Here is a 14118-nt window from a genome sequence, read left to right on the forward strand (position 1 = left end):
AAGTGGCCTTTAATCGCAACCTGCTGTGGCGTTAAAATGAGCGCCGCAACATGGTCATTGCTCTGTTCAATGAGAGCAGAGATTCTAAAATTATTCGACCCTCTTGTGAATCCTTTGCGTAGCCTTTTCACAGTGCTAACAGAACATTTTACTGTGACTATCAATATCCTCGCACCTTAGAACTTGTCACTCCATAACAACATAAACGCCCGACATTTCGGACTTTTCTCTGGTGAAGCTGTTCGAACATCTAGGGCTTCGGGTATTCAGTTTTTGGAAAGTTCAATTTCTACATGAACTAGTTCAGTTCATTGTTCATAATTCAAAAATTTTAACTAAGTTCACAGCTCCAATTTTCAATATGCTGCGAGTGCGAGCTCTGGCGGCTCCGGCGCGCTCACGTACGGGCATAGACAGTATAATGCAACATATGCGTGTTGTTAAATAACTTTCTAACGGCAGATTAGCCTGTTCCTTTAAAACATAATAAGGGCAGTGCACGTTTGCTTTATAGGCCTAAATATTTGGATTGTTGTCAAATCCAGATTGTGTTTGCGAGACGGGATGTTTAAGAAATTCCAACCAGACAATTTGACCGGTGAGCTTTCTGTTGCAGCATCTTTGAAGGCCTGTGGAAAGCTCAATGTTAACGCTAGACTTGATAGACCTTCCTATGTAGGCTATGCATTGTATTGGAATCATGCAGACATTAAATTTATAGCACAGATCAGTAGAGAAGCATTCATATTTATTTTATTTCATCATTCTTAGTTTGGCTAGTTATTCTGCCTCCCTGCCCGCACGTCCGTGCCATGGATGTTAATTAAAAAAGGAATCATTACGGAAAACCCTCAATGCGTAGTGACTGAGATCGCTACAATATGCTTTTTCTCAAACCCTCGGAAAAAATTACTAAGTTTGTTGGCTGTCTCACACTGTGATAAAGGTGTTAAAGTGACAAAATAAGAATCAGACAATGGTAGTGAAGTGGTAGCGAAGTGGTTTAGTAATAGGAAGGTTTACGGTTCAATTCCCATGCCTCGCAATCAAGTTTGAAAGCGCGTTTGTGTCTCTGTGTATGAAATGTGCTATATAAATAAACTTGAACTTGTGTGTGTGTGAGCCATGTAAGCGAAATGACGGCTCCGCGATCTATTATTATTTAATTTCTTTCATTTAGCTCAGCAAAAACACCGTGCCTGCTACGTCCGCGGTGCGTCCTTGAATAACGTCCCCAGGACGTCTAAAACAAGGTTTCCAGAAGTCACCACAATGCCCTCAGGATGTTCTTGCAACTTCCTGCAGAACGTCCCCAGGACCTATAGAAACACGTTTTCCAGACGTCACCGCAATGTCCTAGGGACGTTCTTGCAACGTCCTGCAGAACGTCCCCAGGACCTATAGAAACACGTTTTCCAGACGTCACCGCAACGTCCTCGGGAAGGTCTTGGAACGTCGTGCAAAACTTCCTAAAGTTGTCAAGGGAACCATACACATTTACGTTTTTAGAACGTTCAGAGAGACCATTACAGGACGTCGAGGGGACGTCATTTTGCTTACAGGGTTGATTCTGGCTTTGACAAAACAGTTTTGTACTTGTCAGTGGTGATCAAACAAGTTTCAAGTATTAACTTGCTTAAAACCAGTAATAGAATCTTAGTAACAAGTTATAATACCTTATTCAGATAATTAGGACTGAAACGCGTAAAGCAAGTTAAATGCTCTAAGCCTGGTAACAATTTGTCTTACAATTGTCTTGTAAGACAAAAAACAACAACGATATTGCCTTGATTTAAGATATTTCATCTTACTAAGATTTCAATTTTTGCAGTGAACATGTATGATATTCAGCAGACTTGATCTTTAAAGTGTTCTTTTGGCATGTCATTTTTCGAATTCCAATCATTTTTGCGATTTATGACAAACCTGTGTATACAACTGATTTGGTTTTGCTGTAGCTCCTGTCTAGGGGTTCGACATGCAAAAGATGTAACAGCTGTCTGTTTGTGCGCTGTCAGTCATGTGTTCAGCCGTGGGCTTTCAGCTGCTGTGGTTTAAAGTGTCCATGTAAACGAGCACATGAAAATGTCATTAGCCCTCATTTGATCACACCATTGCCAGGACAATGCCACTGATTGAAGCCAGACCAAAGAGTGGTTCAAGTGTTGGCCCAGTCCACGTTCATCTGGACTTTTGATGACCAGGAGACCATCCTGAGAGTTTTAACATCTCTTCTAATGGACTTCAACAAATTACACATCCGTTTCTTTCCTTCACCCTTTTTTTCAGCACAGTGTTCTCTTTCAGTGTATCTCAACGGCCGCCACAGGCCATCAGGGATTATATTTACAGACACAATAAAAGATAAAGCAGTAAACATATATCAACTGTATAAATCTTCTACAGAATACATACATGTCAGTTTCATGTTCAGAGGTACAATACAAAAATCAAAAGGAGGAACTCATGTTCTTGAGAGCTCCTCTGCCTCAGTCTTTCAGTACGTTCGGTAACTTGAAGAAAGCACAGGTTTGCTTTGGTTAATTTGCTAGGTCAGGTGGTTGCTGGAAATTGAGTGTTTGAGGAAGGAAAGCGACGTGAGATGTGTCTGACCACCGATGCCAAGAATCACATGGCCCTTGGTCTGCTGATAATCGTTAAAAGCATGGGAGCTCAGTGGTAAATTATGACTACTCTTATGGCTGTAACTGTCATATCTCCACAACAATTCAGGAGTACCTTTGGAACGTTGACATTTTACATAAAGTATAGTACATAACATTTTACACTGAAGTATAACAGAACATCAATTTTGGTTGACGTGTTCCATAATACAACTGCTGTTTTCTTCTCTTGACTTCAAAAGGAGAAATCTGGTGGTTTACTCAGAATACTCTGTAGAATCTGTCGAATAGAAGCTTTGCTTTACATCCCTGCTGTACATTTTTCTAATGAGGCGTGCTCTGTCTATGGAGAGCCAAGTGTTGCTGATGCAGTCACATAGAGGTGTTTAATGATCACGTTAACATGGAGGTTTTAATGATGAGCTTAGCATGGAGATGTTTTATGGTTAGCTTGGAGGTGTTTAATGTTCAGGTTAGCTTGGAGGTGTTTAATGTTCAGGTTAGCATGGACGTGTTTAATGTTCAGGTTAGCATGGACGTGTTTAATGTTCAGGTTAGCATGGATGTGTTTAATGTTCAGGTTAGCATGGACGTGTTTAATGTTCAGGTTAGCATGGACGTGTTTAATGTTCAGGTTAGCATGGATGTGTTTAATGATCAGGTTAGCATGGACGTGTTTAATGTTCAGGTTAGCATGGATGTGTTTAATGATCAGGTTAGCATGTGCATTTGGAGGGACTTTGGTTCCTCAATACCCCCTCATGTATTTCCCCATTCAATCTCTGATTCTTTTGCTATTCTCCTCATCCGAGTTTACATGTCACAGTCTCTCTCTCTTTTTCTCTCCCTCTCTTCCTATCTCTCTCTCCATCTCTCTCTCTCTCTTCCTCTCTTTCCTTCCCTCTGTGTCCCTCAGTCAGATGATAATATTATTATGACCCCTCTGGCTGAGAGAGAGCAGGCCACCCTTCACTTTGCTGCCTTAGAACAACAACACCTGATTACAGGGATAATACTCCTTCTGGCTGTTGCTGCTGCTGACAGCCATAATTTACACTGTGATTCCAACCCCACCGCCCCGACACCGCGCCGGAAAATTGCACGTTTCCTCTGCGCCACGCCACGGACCATGCTTCCATGGCCAGGGGAGAGAGAAATATCAAACAAAGATAAAGATGACAGCGAGAAGAAAAGACGAGGGAGAGAAAGGCAGAGAACAATTGTTGGTTTGGATTGCAGTGAGAGCGTGCTGCTCCCTGAGAGCACTTCTATCTGACACGGTCAAAGCCACCGTGTCCTAGGGAAGCATTATCCGTCCTGACAGCCCCCCATCACCACCACCACCACTCCCCCCACCCCACTCCCCTCAACTGAACCAGAGACGTGCCTGTGATTGGGACCTGACCCAAGAGCTGCCCTCACCTCCTGTGCAATCCGTCAGCTTAATCACCTCATAACACTCTTTGTCCCTACAATCTTATTATCTCTCATTCTGCGTAAAAAAATCATCTTTTTTTTCCTTTCTAAAGAATTAGGGGCTTCACTCTCATTTTGGAGATCTTAATCACTCTGGCTTGAAGTATTAAGGGTACACATAGAACTGGAGCCGGAATTTACATGAGAATTAATCATGGTTCTCTATGGAAATTCTCTTCCAATTAAACAGGCGTCTGATCCTCTTATTAATGAGTCACATTAAAGTTGCACCCTAAGCTGCAATACTGAGACACAGCCCACCTGTTCCACACCGATAAGCCCCTCCATTACCTATGTAAATCTAACTTTAGTTCTGCCCCACTGTGCAACTCCCCGCCGGCAGACCCACAATGCACCCGGCCAGTGCCGCAGCATACTAACAAAACAGAACTACCCCTGGCGTGCTCGAGTGTTGTTTTTTCTTTGTTAGTTTCTCTTGGAAGGTGGCTGACAAATTGACTGGGGGGGGCAGCTTAATAGTCTCCTGTCTGCTGAGAAGTTTACTCCTTCCGCTTCGATCCTCGACTGGGTTTAAGTGATTATTCCAAATAAGCACAAAAAATTAAAAACCATCTGGCTCACATTTGAAGGGAGAAAGGGCATAGCATTGATAAGACTATTACCTAAATATATTCTCACCTCACTTTAAAGAGATGAACTATGATTACTAGCATATAGATTGTGGCCCATGGACTGATATGCCATGAACAAAGTAATTTGATTATGGCTCTTCTCATCCTAAACAAGCCCATTCTTTCCTAGTAGCCTTGCCCAAAATTCAATGTGTATGTGTGTGTGGCTTGTAGAGAAACAAACCAGTGCTTGTGTGCAACAGTGTCAGCTTGCCGCAGGCTAACATTTCCTTGCTACGATGCTTGAGACGGCCTCACACTGGACCTCGCCATTAATGATAGCAATGTTGTACCACACTGCGCCTGCAGGCTGAAAAACCCACGGAAGAAGATAAAAGATAAACCATTTGCTTCCAAGTAAAACAAGAGAGAGACACGGGGAGAGAGAAGTGGGACAAAGTGAGCAGAGGAGAGATGACTAGATTGCCTATTACTGTTAATGGAGTCTGGCTGTGTGGGTATGTCTGTGTGGAGCAGGCTGGACTGAGGTTGTTCACTGGCTTTAGGCAAGGATTTATCCATTGATCTGAATGATTGCTATTTGCTGACAGCGGAGCAGGTACCAACTGAGAACAACACTGTCTATCCAGCTGAGAGGCAAACTGAAAAAGAAACAGAACTGTGCCACTGGAAGGACAGATCATTGAAATGGAGCTCAGCGGTACAAACATCTCTGAAACATATGTAGGAGTGAGATGACACTTTAAATGGCCTATGAAAAACAGTGCCCACCTTTGAGCATGGATGAGACAGGCGAGGGATAGACAAACTAATGTTTCATCTTGCAAAGTTTTTGTTATACTCTTGTTTCCTCCCTCTCTCTCCCTCCACCAGGATACAAGAGCTAAAGGACCTTGGAGAGCTGTCACCGCACTGGGACAACCTGCGTCGAGAGGTCATCACACGCTATGACCAGGTCATCAGAAGCTACCAAGAGACTCTGGAAGAGCTGGACAAGCTAACAGGTCAGTCTGCGCCAATGTTAAAGACCTCAAATGGCCGTGAATTGGAGCCTTTGAAGTGAAAAACTTCAAAACTGATATGGAAAAGTAAGCATGGGATGGAAGGCATTTAATTATTAAGAATTGAGAAGTAATTTAAGTACTCTCAGGCAGAATGAGATAGGCATCCACTTCACTTGTCAGCTTTAGTCGAAAATAGAGCATGTCCTTTTTTCTTGACTGTTCTGAAATGAGACTCAGTCATTTCAGAGATAAAGTAGAGCCAAAAACGCTGAACTCAACAGTTCAGAATGTATTACAACACCAAAGACATTCTGAACATGAGACAAGGTGACAGGAAACAATAACATCCAAAAAGGAAGGTTGAAAAAAGTTTCCTTTTTAGAGACACTAAGTAGCTAACAATACACACACACAAACTCAAAAGCAACCACATAATTAAGCTCACCAAATAAACAAACACAAATCTCATGCATAAACACAATCACAAAAAGCACTCTCTTTACCACGGCCCAGAACTCCTTCTACTCCTGGTTTTGGTGACTCCCAGAAGAGCGCGTGTCTTTCTTTCTCGTCTCCCTCTTGTTTGTGTTTTGGATGACAGTGCCTCGCCGGGTGTCCTTGGGTGCCAAGCAGAACAGACTCTGTCTTCATCTGCATATCTCGCAGGGTGATCATCTGCGCTATGTGCCTCTGCACTGCTGCTGCGCCTCTTAACTCGCCGCCAGGCCGCGTCTGGGCTCTGTACAGATAGGCCAGGTGATGGACACGTCGGCGGGAAGAGCTTCAAAACTCTCGCCTAACGTTTCTGGACTGTAAATATGTGGCTGGCACTGACAGGCGTTTTGAAGTTTGACAGTTGGCAGACGGGGAGGGGAGGAGAGGAGAGGAGAGGAAAGGAAATGAGACCTCATCGCTTTTTGATGGGGTGGGTTCAGTGCAAAAGCCTCAGGTCAAGTAGTTGCAGAAATGATTGGAGCTCGTCTGACTAATAGGTAAATAATTGATGAGTGTCGATTGGATTGTGATTCCTTGTCTGTCTGAGTGCGGGCTGCATGCTCTCTGGAGGGGTGGTGTCGATTGGTTTTGTCGATCACTCTCCGGCCCCTGACTCTCACCTCCCTTTTTATGACTATTTTCTCTTGCTCGTCTCCAGCACACTGATTGTTTCGCTCTCTTGTTCTCTGCTTTTCTTTCGCTGTCTCATATTCATTCTTTTTCTTTTCCTCCTCTGTGCTTCACACTCATCTCTCTGTGTACTTATTCTAGCTCTCTCTCTCTCTCACTCTCTCTGTCTCTCTTTCCCTGCTTTTGTATATCCTCTCTCTCCTGTTTGCTAGTTTGGTGTTGCTATGGCAACAACATTTTTTATCTGGATTGGTTTGAGGTAACAAAAGAGGAAGCCAAATAATCTGATAGCTGAAGTGTCGATGGCTCTTAGGCTGTGACTTCCCCCTGACAAAATGTCAGATCATGCTGTCCAGTGTGTGTGTGTGTGTGTGTGTGTGTGTGTATGTGTGTGTGTGCGTGTGTGTGTCTCTGTGTGTGTCTGTGTGTGTGTGTGTGTGTGTGTCTGTGTGACACCCAATTCCATTCCCCCAAATAGGCAGAGCCAGGCGACAACTAAGTGTCATCTTCTATGAGTCGTACAAAAATATTCACCCATGTATACACAAACAAATACAGACACATGCACACACCTGTAAACACAAGCCTTCACAGAAACACATGCCCTAATGCCACTTATGTCCACACACACACACACACACACACACACACACACACACACACACACACACACACACAGTCATGGAAAAAAAGTCAGCTCTACCAAAATCTGTCAGATTCAATTTTGTGGAGGAGATGGAATACCGATGGACAGTGTCTGGCCCTGGAGGTGGGGGAAGCTGATCATCTGGGTTGATCGATGGGCAGGACGGAGCTCTGATGAGGTCTCAGTGAGGGGCCGTCACAGCGCCCAGTGACGGATGATGACGGGAGGGAGGGAGTGGAGTGGAGGGGGGAGCCTTGGGCCTCCAGACGGCTCCGCTGGGCCAGCTGTTGTGCCCTGCCCTTATCCGATTTGCTGTGTGGCAGCAACCTCACAGCTGGTTCTCTCCTCTGCCATTCTCCCTGTCTCTCTCCCTCCTCCTCTCTTTTCTGTGTGTGTGTTTCGATTGTTCACACTCTCTTTCTGTGATTTTGCAGTATTAGTCCCCCTCAGGATATCTTTTTCTCCAAACACTTCTGTCCATCTCTGTAATGTCCCTTTCGTGACATTAACCTTCATAAGACATGTCCTCTTTCTCCTTCTACAATCTCTTTTTTCCTCTGTCTCTCCTTCACGCGGCCCCTCTGACTCCATTCCTCTACTCCACACTGCACCAGTCTTGCTTTCTGTATGTCAGTCTTTTTTTCTTTCTTTCTTTTTCTTTCCTTTCTTTCTTTCTTTCCTCTCTCTGTCTCCTATGCGATGTTAGCCTTTTCTAAGGCTGTGTCTCCAGTGAGACGTAGTGCTAATCCCAGCCGCCCTGTGTCTGCAGCCCATTAATAATGAATGCCACTGTTATGAAAGACGAAACTGGCTGTGTGGGCTGGGCACATACTGGTGCTGGGCATTGGTGTGGAGAGCTCAACACACACACACACACACACACACACACACACACACACACACACACACACACACACACACACACACACACACACACACACATACACACAAACGTTTAAGCTTTCAGTCATACTTTCCATTCCATCTCTTTCCTTTTTTTTTCTTTTGTCTTCTCTTGAGTAGATGGGCTGATGAAGAAATTGTTGATATTTCTGCTAGTTTTGTTCTGTAATTAAACCAGACTGACCTGTATGCGCATTTGTGCGGATGCCCCTTAATGATGGCCTCTCTCTCCCTCTACCTCCACCTCCACTCTCTCTCTCTTTCTCCCTTCCTCTTCTTCTCTGTCTCTGCACCTCCCAGCTCCTCCACATTCATGAATTAATCAGCGCCACTCTCGATGTTTGCTGGCCAGTGGAATTAGAGTCTCCTAATCCTTTTAGCGTAGCGCGAGTCCCTCCGCCCGCTTCACCTTGCGTCTGCCCCGTCTCCACAGTCCCGGTTACACAGCACGCACAGCAGCTGTAATCAGAGGCTGACGAGTGATTTGCCGGAAACTGGCGGACAGCCTGGATAAGTCCTTGGACTTGCAACGCAGGAGCTTTTGATAAGTCTCCATACCATCCGTACACCATGTTTTAAATTATGCTAAAAGATCTGAGCAGCTGAACCTTCGACCGGTGATCAATAGCGTTGCGTGTGTCTGTCCCTGGGATGTGGCCCTGTGTAGCACCAGCCCCTAGGGAGCTCATTAAAGCTCACACTTCCCCTCTTTCTCTTTTTACCACTCTCCCTCATCCGCACACTGTTTTAGTTCTACACCGTCACTACACCAACACACACACACACACCAACACACACTCACACACATTCACACACATTCACACACACACACACACACACACACACACACACACACACACACCACACAGACACACACAGACACAGACTCACACAGACACAGACTCACACACACACACACACACACACACACACACACATACACACACACACACCCCAACTCACCAGCACGCACACCTTTGGACATAGACAGCACAGATACACATATACCTGCACGCACGCTCACAGACAGAGAGTAAGAAGAAAGATGGCAGGAGAAAGAGATCTTTAAAGACCTGCTGGCTGCACAGCATGTGGGTGCTTCTAATAGAAATGTAAAACCCTATCAGTGGGAGCGATGCCCCCTCACCCCCTCTCACGCTGAGCCGACTGGGGTGGAATCGCACATCCACCGGAGATAGCACACCAACAGGGAGGGCTAGGGGAGGGTTGACCTTCCACGAGTGCATTCTTTAAAAAGCACAGGTCTGGGCGGACTGTTTGCCCACCTTCCGTCCCCGAGGGTTTGCCTCTCATGCCAGACGTGCCCACTGGCCATCTGAGCACCTCCTGCCGCTACCCCCCACCCTCATCCACCAACCACTCTCTCACCGCCCCGTCTTCCCTTGGCCGGCCTATCGGCTACCCATCTGCTCCTCTCATGATCAAAGAAGGGATGAAGCCTCTGGAGCAGCGGTCTGGTTCTACCTGTAGCTCAGCTCACACACGGATGTGAACTACGCCATGCACAGATCTGGCACCGAATCTGCCGCTGGTCTGATATGATGTGAATTACTCTCATGAATAAACAGGAATAAAGAAGAATAAACTAGAATTTGTCTTCACAGAAAGGAACCCTCAGTAAGGTTCTTTTTAGAACTCTGTTTACAGAACCTGTCTGTTAAAGTGTTGGCACTGTGCTTGCCAGTCAGGTAAATGTGATGCTACTGCCAGACCTACTCTTTTATTCGCTGAACAGAGATTTCCTTCTGGACTGGCTTGTGGTGTGGTGGGGTGAAAGCAGTGAAGTAGCTCCGGTAAAAGTTCCACAACCCTGAGCCTGGTAGCAGGTTTTTGAACAAAGCTTTTATTTGTAGAGAAAGATAGACTTAAACAGACAGAGACAGACAAAGAGGGGAGAGAGGAAAGGAAGATATTGTGTATATGGCTTGCCAAGTGTTTGGACGACACTTTAGGCACCATCTTAGCAGCTGGGGGTCACCCCCCTCCCCCCCACACACACACACACACACATCCTGCCCTATCCATGGGCACACACCTGGGCAAACAGATGGGGGATCTGATGGGGGCTAATGTGTCTGCCATGCCTCTGTGTCCACGTCTCGGGCAGACACACGCCCGACATCATTAGCCAGAGTCCCAGGTGGCTTCACCCTGATGCTGACAGGCAGGAAGCCCCCTTTGCCATGACTCAGAAGTCAGCCTAAGAGGGATGACATCTTACTCGCAGAGTAATATGTTTGCATGGCACTGCCCTGTTCAACAAAACATGGCGTCTGAAACGCTCAAAGAGGCGGGTCAGGAGGTCAGCATCGGTCCCGTCACTCCGCTTTAAGCCCCTGCACCCATTAAGCTCTGTGAACATGTGGACGCAGAAAGTACACTGGCACAGTGAGAGCCTTGGTGGGCACACTCTCATTTATGGAATTCTTGTAGAATGGCAGACAGTTTGACTTATCAAAAGTTTGGCTACAAACACCAGATCTTAAATGACCAAATGACTGCAGTGACAAGCTGTCCAATACCAAAATACTTTATAACCTTTTACCTGTTTGCAAAATAGTCATGTTACCTCCCAAATAGAACTTCCACAACACTCTGTATGTTGGACAAGCTATGACAACTCAGCTGGCAAAATAGCCTGGATAGCATTGGGGTAGTGAGTGTAGCATCCACACATATGGCTTCAAAAATTCTACCTCATATACGTGTGGATCTGTGTACTGTGTGTGTGTGTGTGTGTGTGTGTGTGTGTGTGTGTGTGTGTGTGTGTGTGCTCATGTGTGGTAGGGTGGCTGGAGGGTAACCACATTTTTTTTGTTGAGGAATCGGTCATTATTACTACACTACGCTACAGTCATTATTGCTGATGTAACTGCCTGGGTGTTTGAAGTGCTGTAAACGTGTTGACGGGTCGGGGGTCGGGGTAAGGCCCTGAGAGCTTAAAGTGATCCTCATGCAGGTACCTCTCTTCTCCTCTCCTCTCCTCTCCTCTCCTCTCAGCTCAGCTCTTCCACTGCAAGCTGACACCTGTTGCACTGCAGTGCCAGCTAATAATTTGGGAAAGCCCTCAATTACATCTTTAACTAGCAAGAACAGACTCCAAAAAGGAATTGAAAAAAAAAATACCAATTTTGCGTTATTCTGAGTTCTCTTTGCATATGTCAGATATCAGCTGGAAGTATAGGGCGCAGAAGGCAGGTAGTGATTTCCAGCCACAAAGACTCTTCATCTTCAAGTTTTAATTGGATGTTTGTATGAAGCAGGTGGTGTGAAAAGCCACCAAGAAATATATAAATATAGAATATAGATATATATGTAGATTAAACCCTTGCCTTACAGCACAAATGAACAGGTCTTTATGCAGGTTTATCAGAAATCTTATGAAATTATTGTTTTTCGAAGTCCATAAGGGTATTATGTAACTGTTTAACTAGCAAAGACTATATGGGGTCTAATTTGCATCACAGACCCTCTCGGGTCTCATATCTTGATGTTGTTGGATGTGCAAGTACAGTGTCAGGGATGAACACCAATGCTGCTCAACTTACTGAAGCGGCTGTGCATGCTTTAAAGCCTTCGCTAAAGCCCGGGTTTGTTGTGTTTGTTCTTTTGATGTTTCATTTAAATGCTTTGTAAATTTAATGAGGCTGTCTTTGGCGGTGCCGAAAAGTGCTAATGACATCAGTGGGATATGCAGTGGATCAGTGACTCCCTCACAGCTTACTAAGCTGTCTGGCGGTCCACCCAAGCTCACACTGAAACACCAGATGCGCTCCTCAGCCACGCTAGGAGCTCTCTGAAAACATCAGATGGCAATGTTTGGCTGTGTGCACGTTTTAAAAAGCCAGATGGTTTAGTTGTCAAAACCCACCCAACGAGTGTTTAAGCTCACCTGCAGGCCAGTAGCCACTTCCATGAGTGAATGCCTGGGTGAGTTGTGTGTCAGTAGGGTTAAGAAGCCGTTTGCAACGGTCTGCTAAAGGTCGCGTCTTGTGCTTAACTGGCCAACTTTTTTCTTGTTTGTGTTCAGGACCCTCGTTTAAGCCCAGCTGCAGCAAAGCTCAGAGGTATCTGGAGTTCATCCCAATCAACCTGCACACCCAGAGGATGAGGGTCACCTGCCCCAGGAGAACAGGTATGCTGTCCAGCTCTCTCCGACCCTCTGTGGCCAGCCTCCTCTCCTCTCTGCTGAACACAAACACACACACACACACCCATACGGTACACACACACGGTACACATACACACACGCATCACACAATAGCCCTGTCCTGCTGTCCTCCTCCTGAGATGAAGAGACTAAAAGCAAAAAGAGAAAGAGGGACCAAGGTAGAGCAAGAAAAAGAAAGAACATAAGAAAATCCCGGGGAGGTAGAGGAGGAACATGACACACACTGAGCATTGTACAAGAGGAGAGAGAGTTGAAGAGCATGTTAGACAGAGTGAAGGAGTGGGAGGGGGGTAGAGGGAGCTAAACTGAGAAGGAAAGTGTCTTGCTGTCTTCTGGAGAGTCTTTTGGGCACTGCCCTCTCACGCTTCACTTCCTACCTTGTCAAGATGATGGCAGGCGGCAAACTGGCAGCATGGGAGGGGTCACAGAGGAGGGGTGGGGGGTGGACTCTGGCTGCTGCTGCTGGGTGGACTTGCAGGCAGACAGGAAGGCGACTTACTATTTAGGACCCCACACCTCTTCTGAACCGAATCCACATGGGATGGTAACTACTTCAGCATATTTCACATCACATGCACACACACACTCAGACAGATACAGACACCCTCACACAGACAGACACAGACATGCACACACCTCTCTCCCTTTCTTCATAGCCTGCCACTGCAAGTGTCGTGTCCATTGCTGGCTCCGTCCACCTTTTTTTTTTTTTACAAAATATGCACATGAACTCAGAACCTTTGTTACATTCATTCACATGAGACAGAGTAAAATAAATGTCAAGCAAAGTCGTCTCAACAGGCAGAGTGGAGCCCAGAAGTGCCAAAAAAATCAAGGCTGTCTGGGTGAACACAAATGCCATCTCTGCCATGGCTGTAGTCCATACCTGTGTTTTGTTGGGATAGATAGTTTAAAGGCTGTGCTTTCTCATCAGTCATCAGGCATCGTCAGAGTAGGGCTTGAAAGTCACAGTGCCTGCACTGCATTGGATTGTATGTTGCATTGTGCGAAGCTCCTTCATCCTCTGGCTTTGATTGCCAGCATCTGTGGCGGTGTCCTGGGGGTGCTAAAAGGTTATGAAATCTATGCACGTCAGTCTTTTGATCTCCCCACTCCTCATTTGGCTCCACTGCTCCAGCTCCCAGTAGACCCCTTTATTTTAGAGGCGATGCACACCGCTCTCTTTGTTTGCGGAGCCTAGGAAATGACAGACTGGGTGTGAGTGCATCTCGTGTGTTGCCCCGTCTCCATCTCCAAATGAAAAGGGAAACCTTAAGCAACCTTTTCTGTTCTCTGCTGTTCTGTGCGGGAGAGGGGGGGGGGGGGTCTATTGATCACAAGGATGAATATAAGAGAGGTTGAAAGATGTTCACCTTGGCAACCTGCCCACCAACCCCCCACTCTTGTACCTCTCCTTATGAGGAAGAGTGGTCATTTAAATTACTAAGTGATGCCCCCTTGTGGCAAAGCATGTGAATAGCAACATCTGCCATCTCTGACCTCCAGATAGACTCCTTTATCCCAGGCTGGGATTGTGTTGAATTAGTTCTGTTGT

At 45.9% G+C, this 14118-nt stretch overlaps 1 protein-coding gene across 1 annotated transcript in view; it reads left to right on the forward strand.

Annotated features, from left to right (window-relative positions):
• The window catches only part of inpp4b (inositol polyphosphate-4-phosphatase type II B), a gene marked incomplete at both ends in the record, with an annotated part of 73170 nt that overhangs the window by 16184 nt on the left and 42868 nt on the right, over positions 1 to 14118 (forward strand). The window contains 2 exons of the mRNA XM_080836375.1: positions 5567 to 5697; positions 12423 to 12527. Coding sequence (XP_080692501.1) covers positions 5567 to 5697; positions 12423 to 12527 — 236 coding nt within the window. The remainder of the gene's footprint in view (positions 1 to 5566; positions 5698 to 12422; positions 12528 to 14118) is intronic.

This window comes from Sprattus sprattus (assembly GCF_963457725.1).
Source record: "Sprattus sprattus genome assembly, chromosome: 4".
Classification (NCBI taxonomy): Eukaryota; Metazoa; Chordata; class Actinopteri; order Clupeiformes; family Clupeidae; genus Sprattus; species Sprattus sprattus.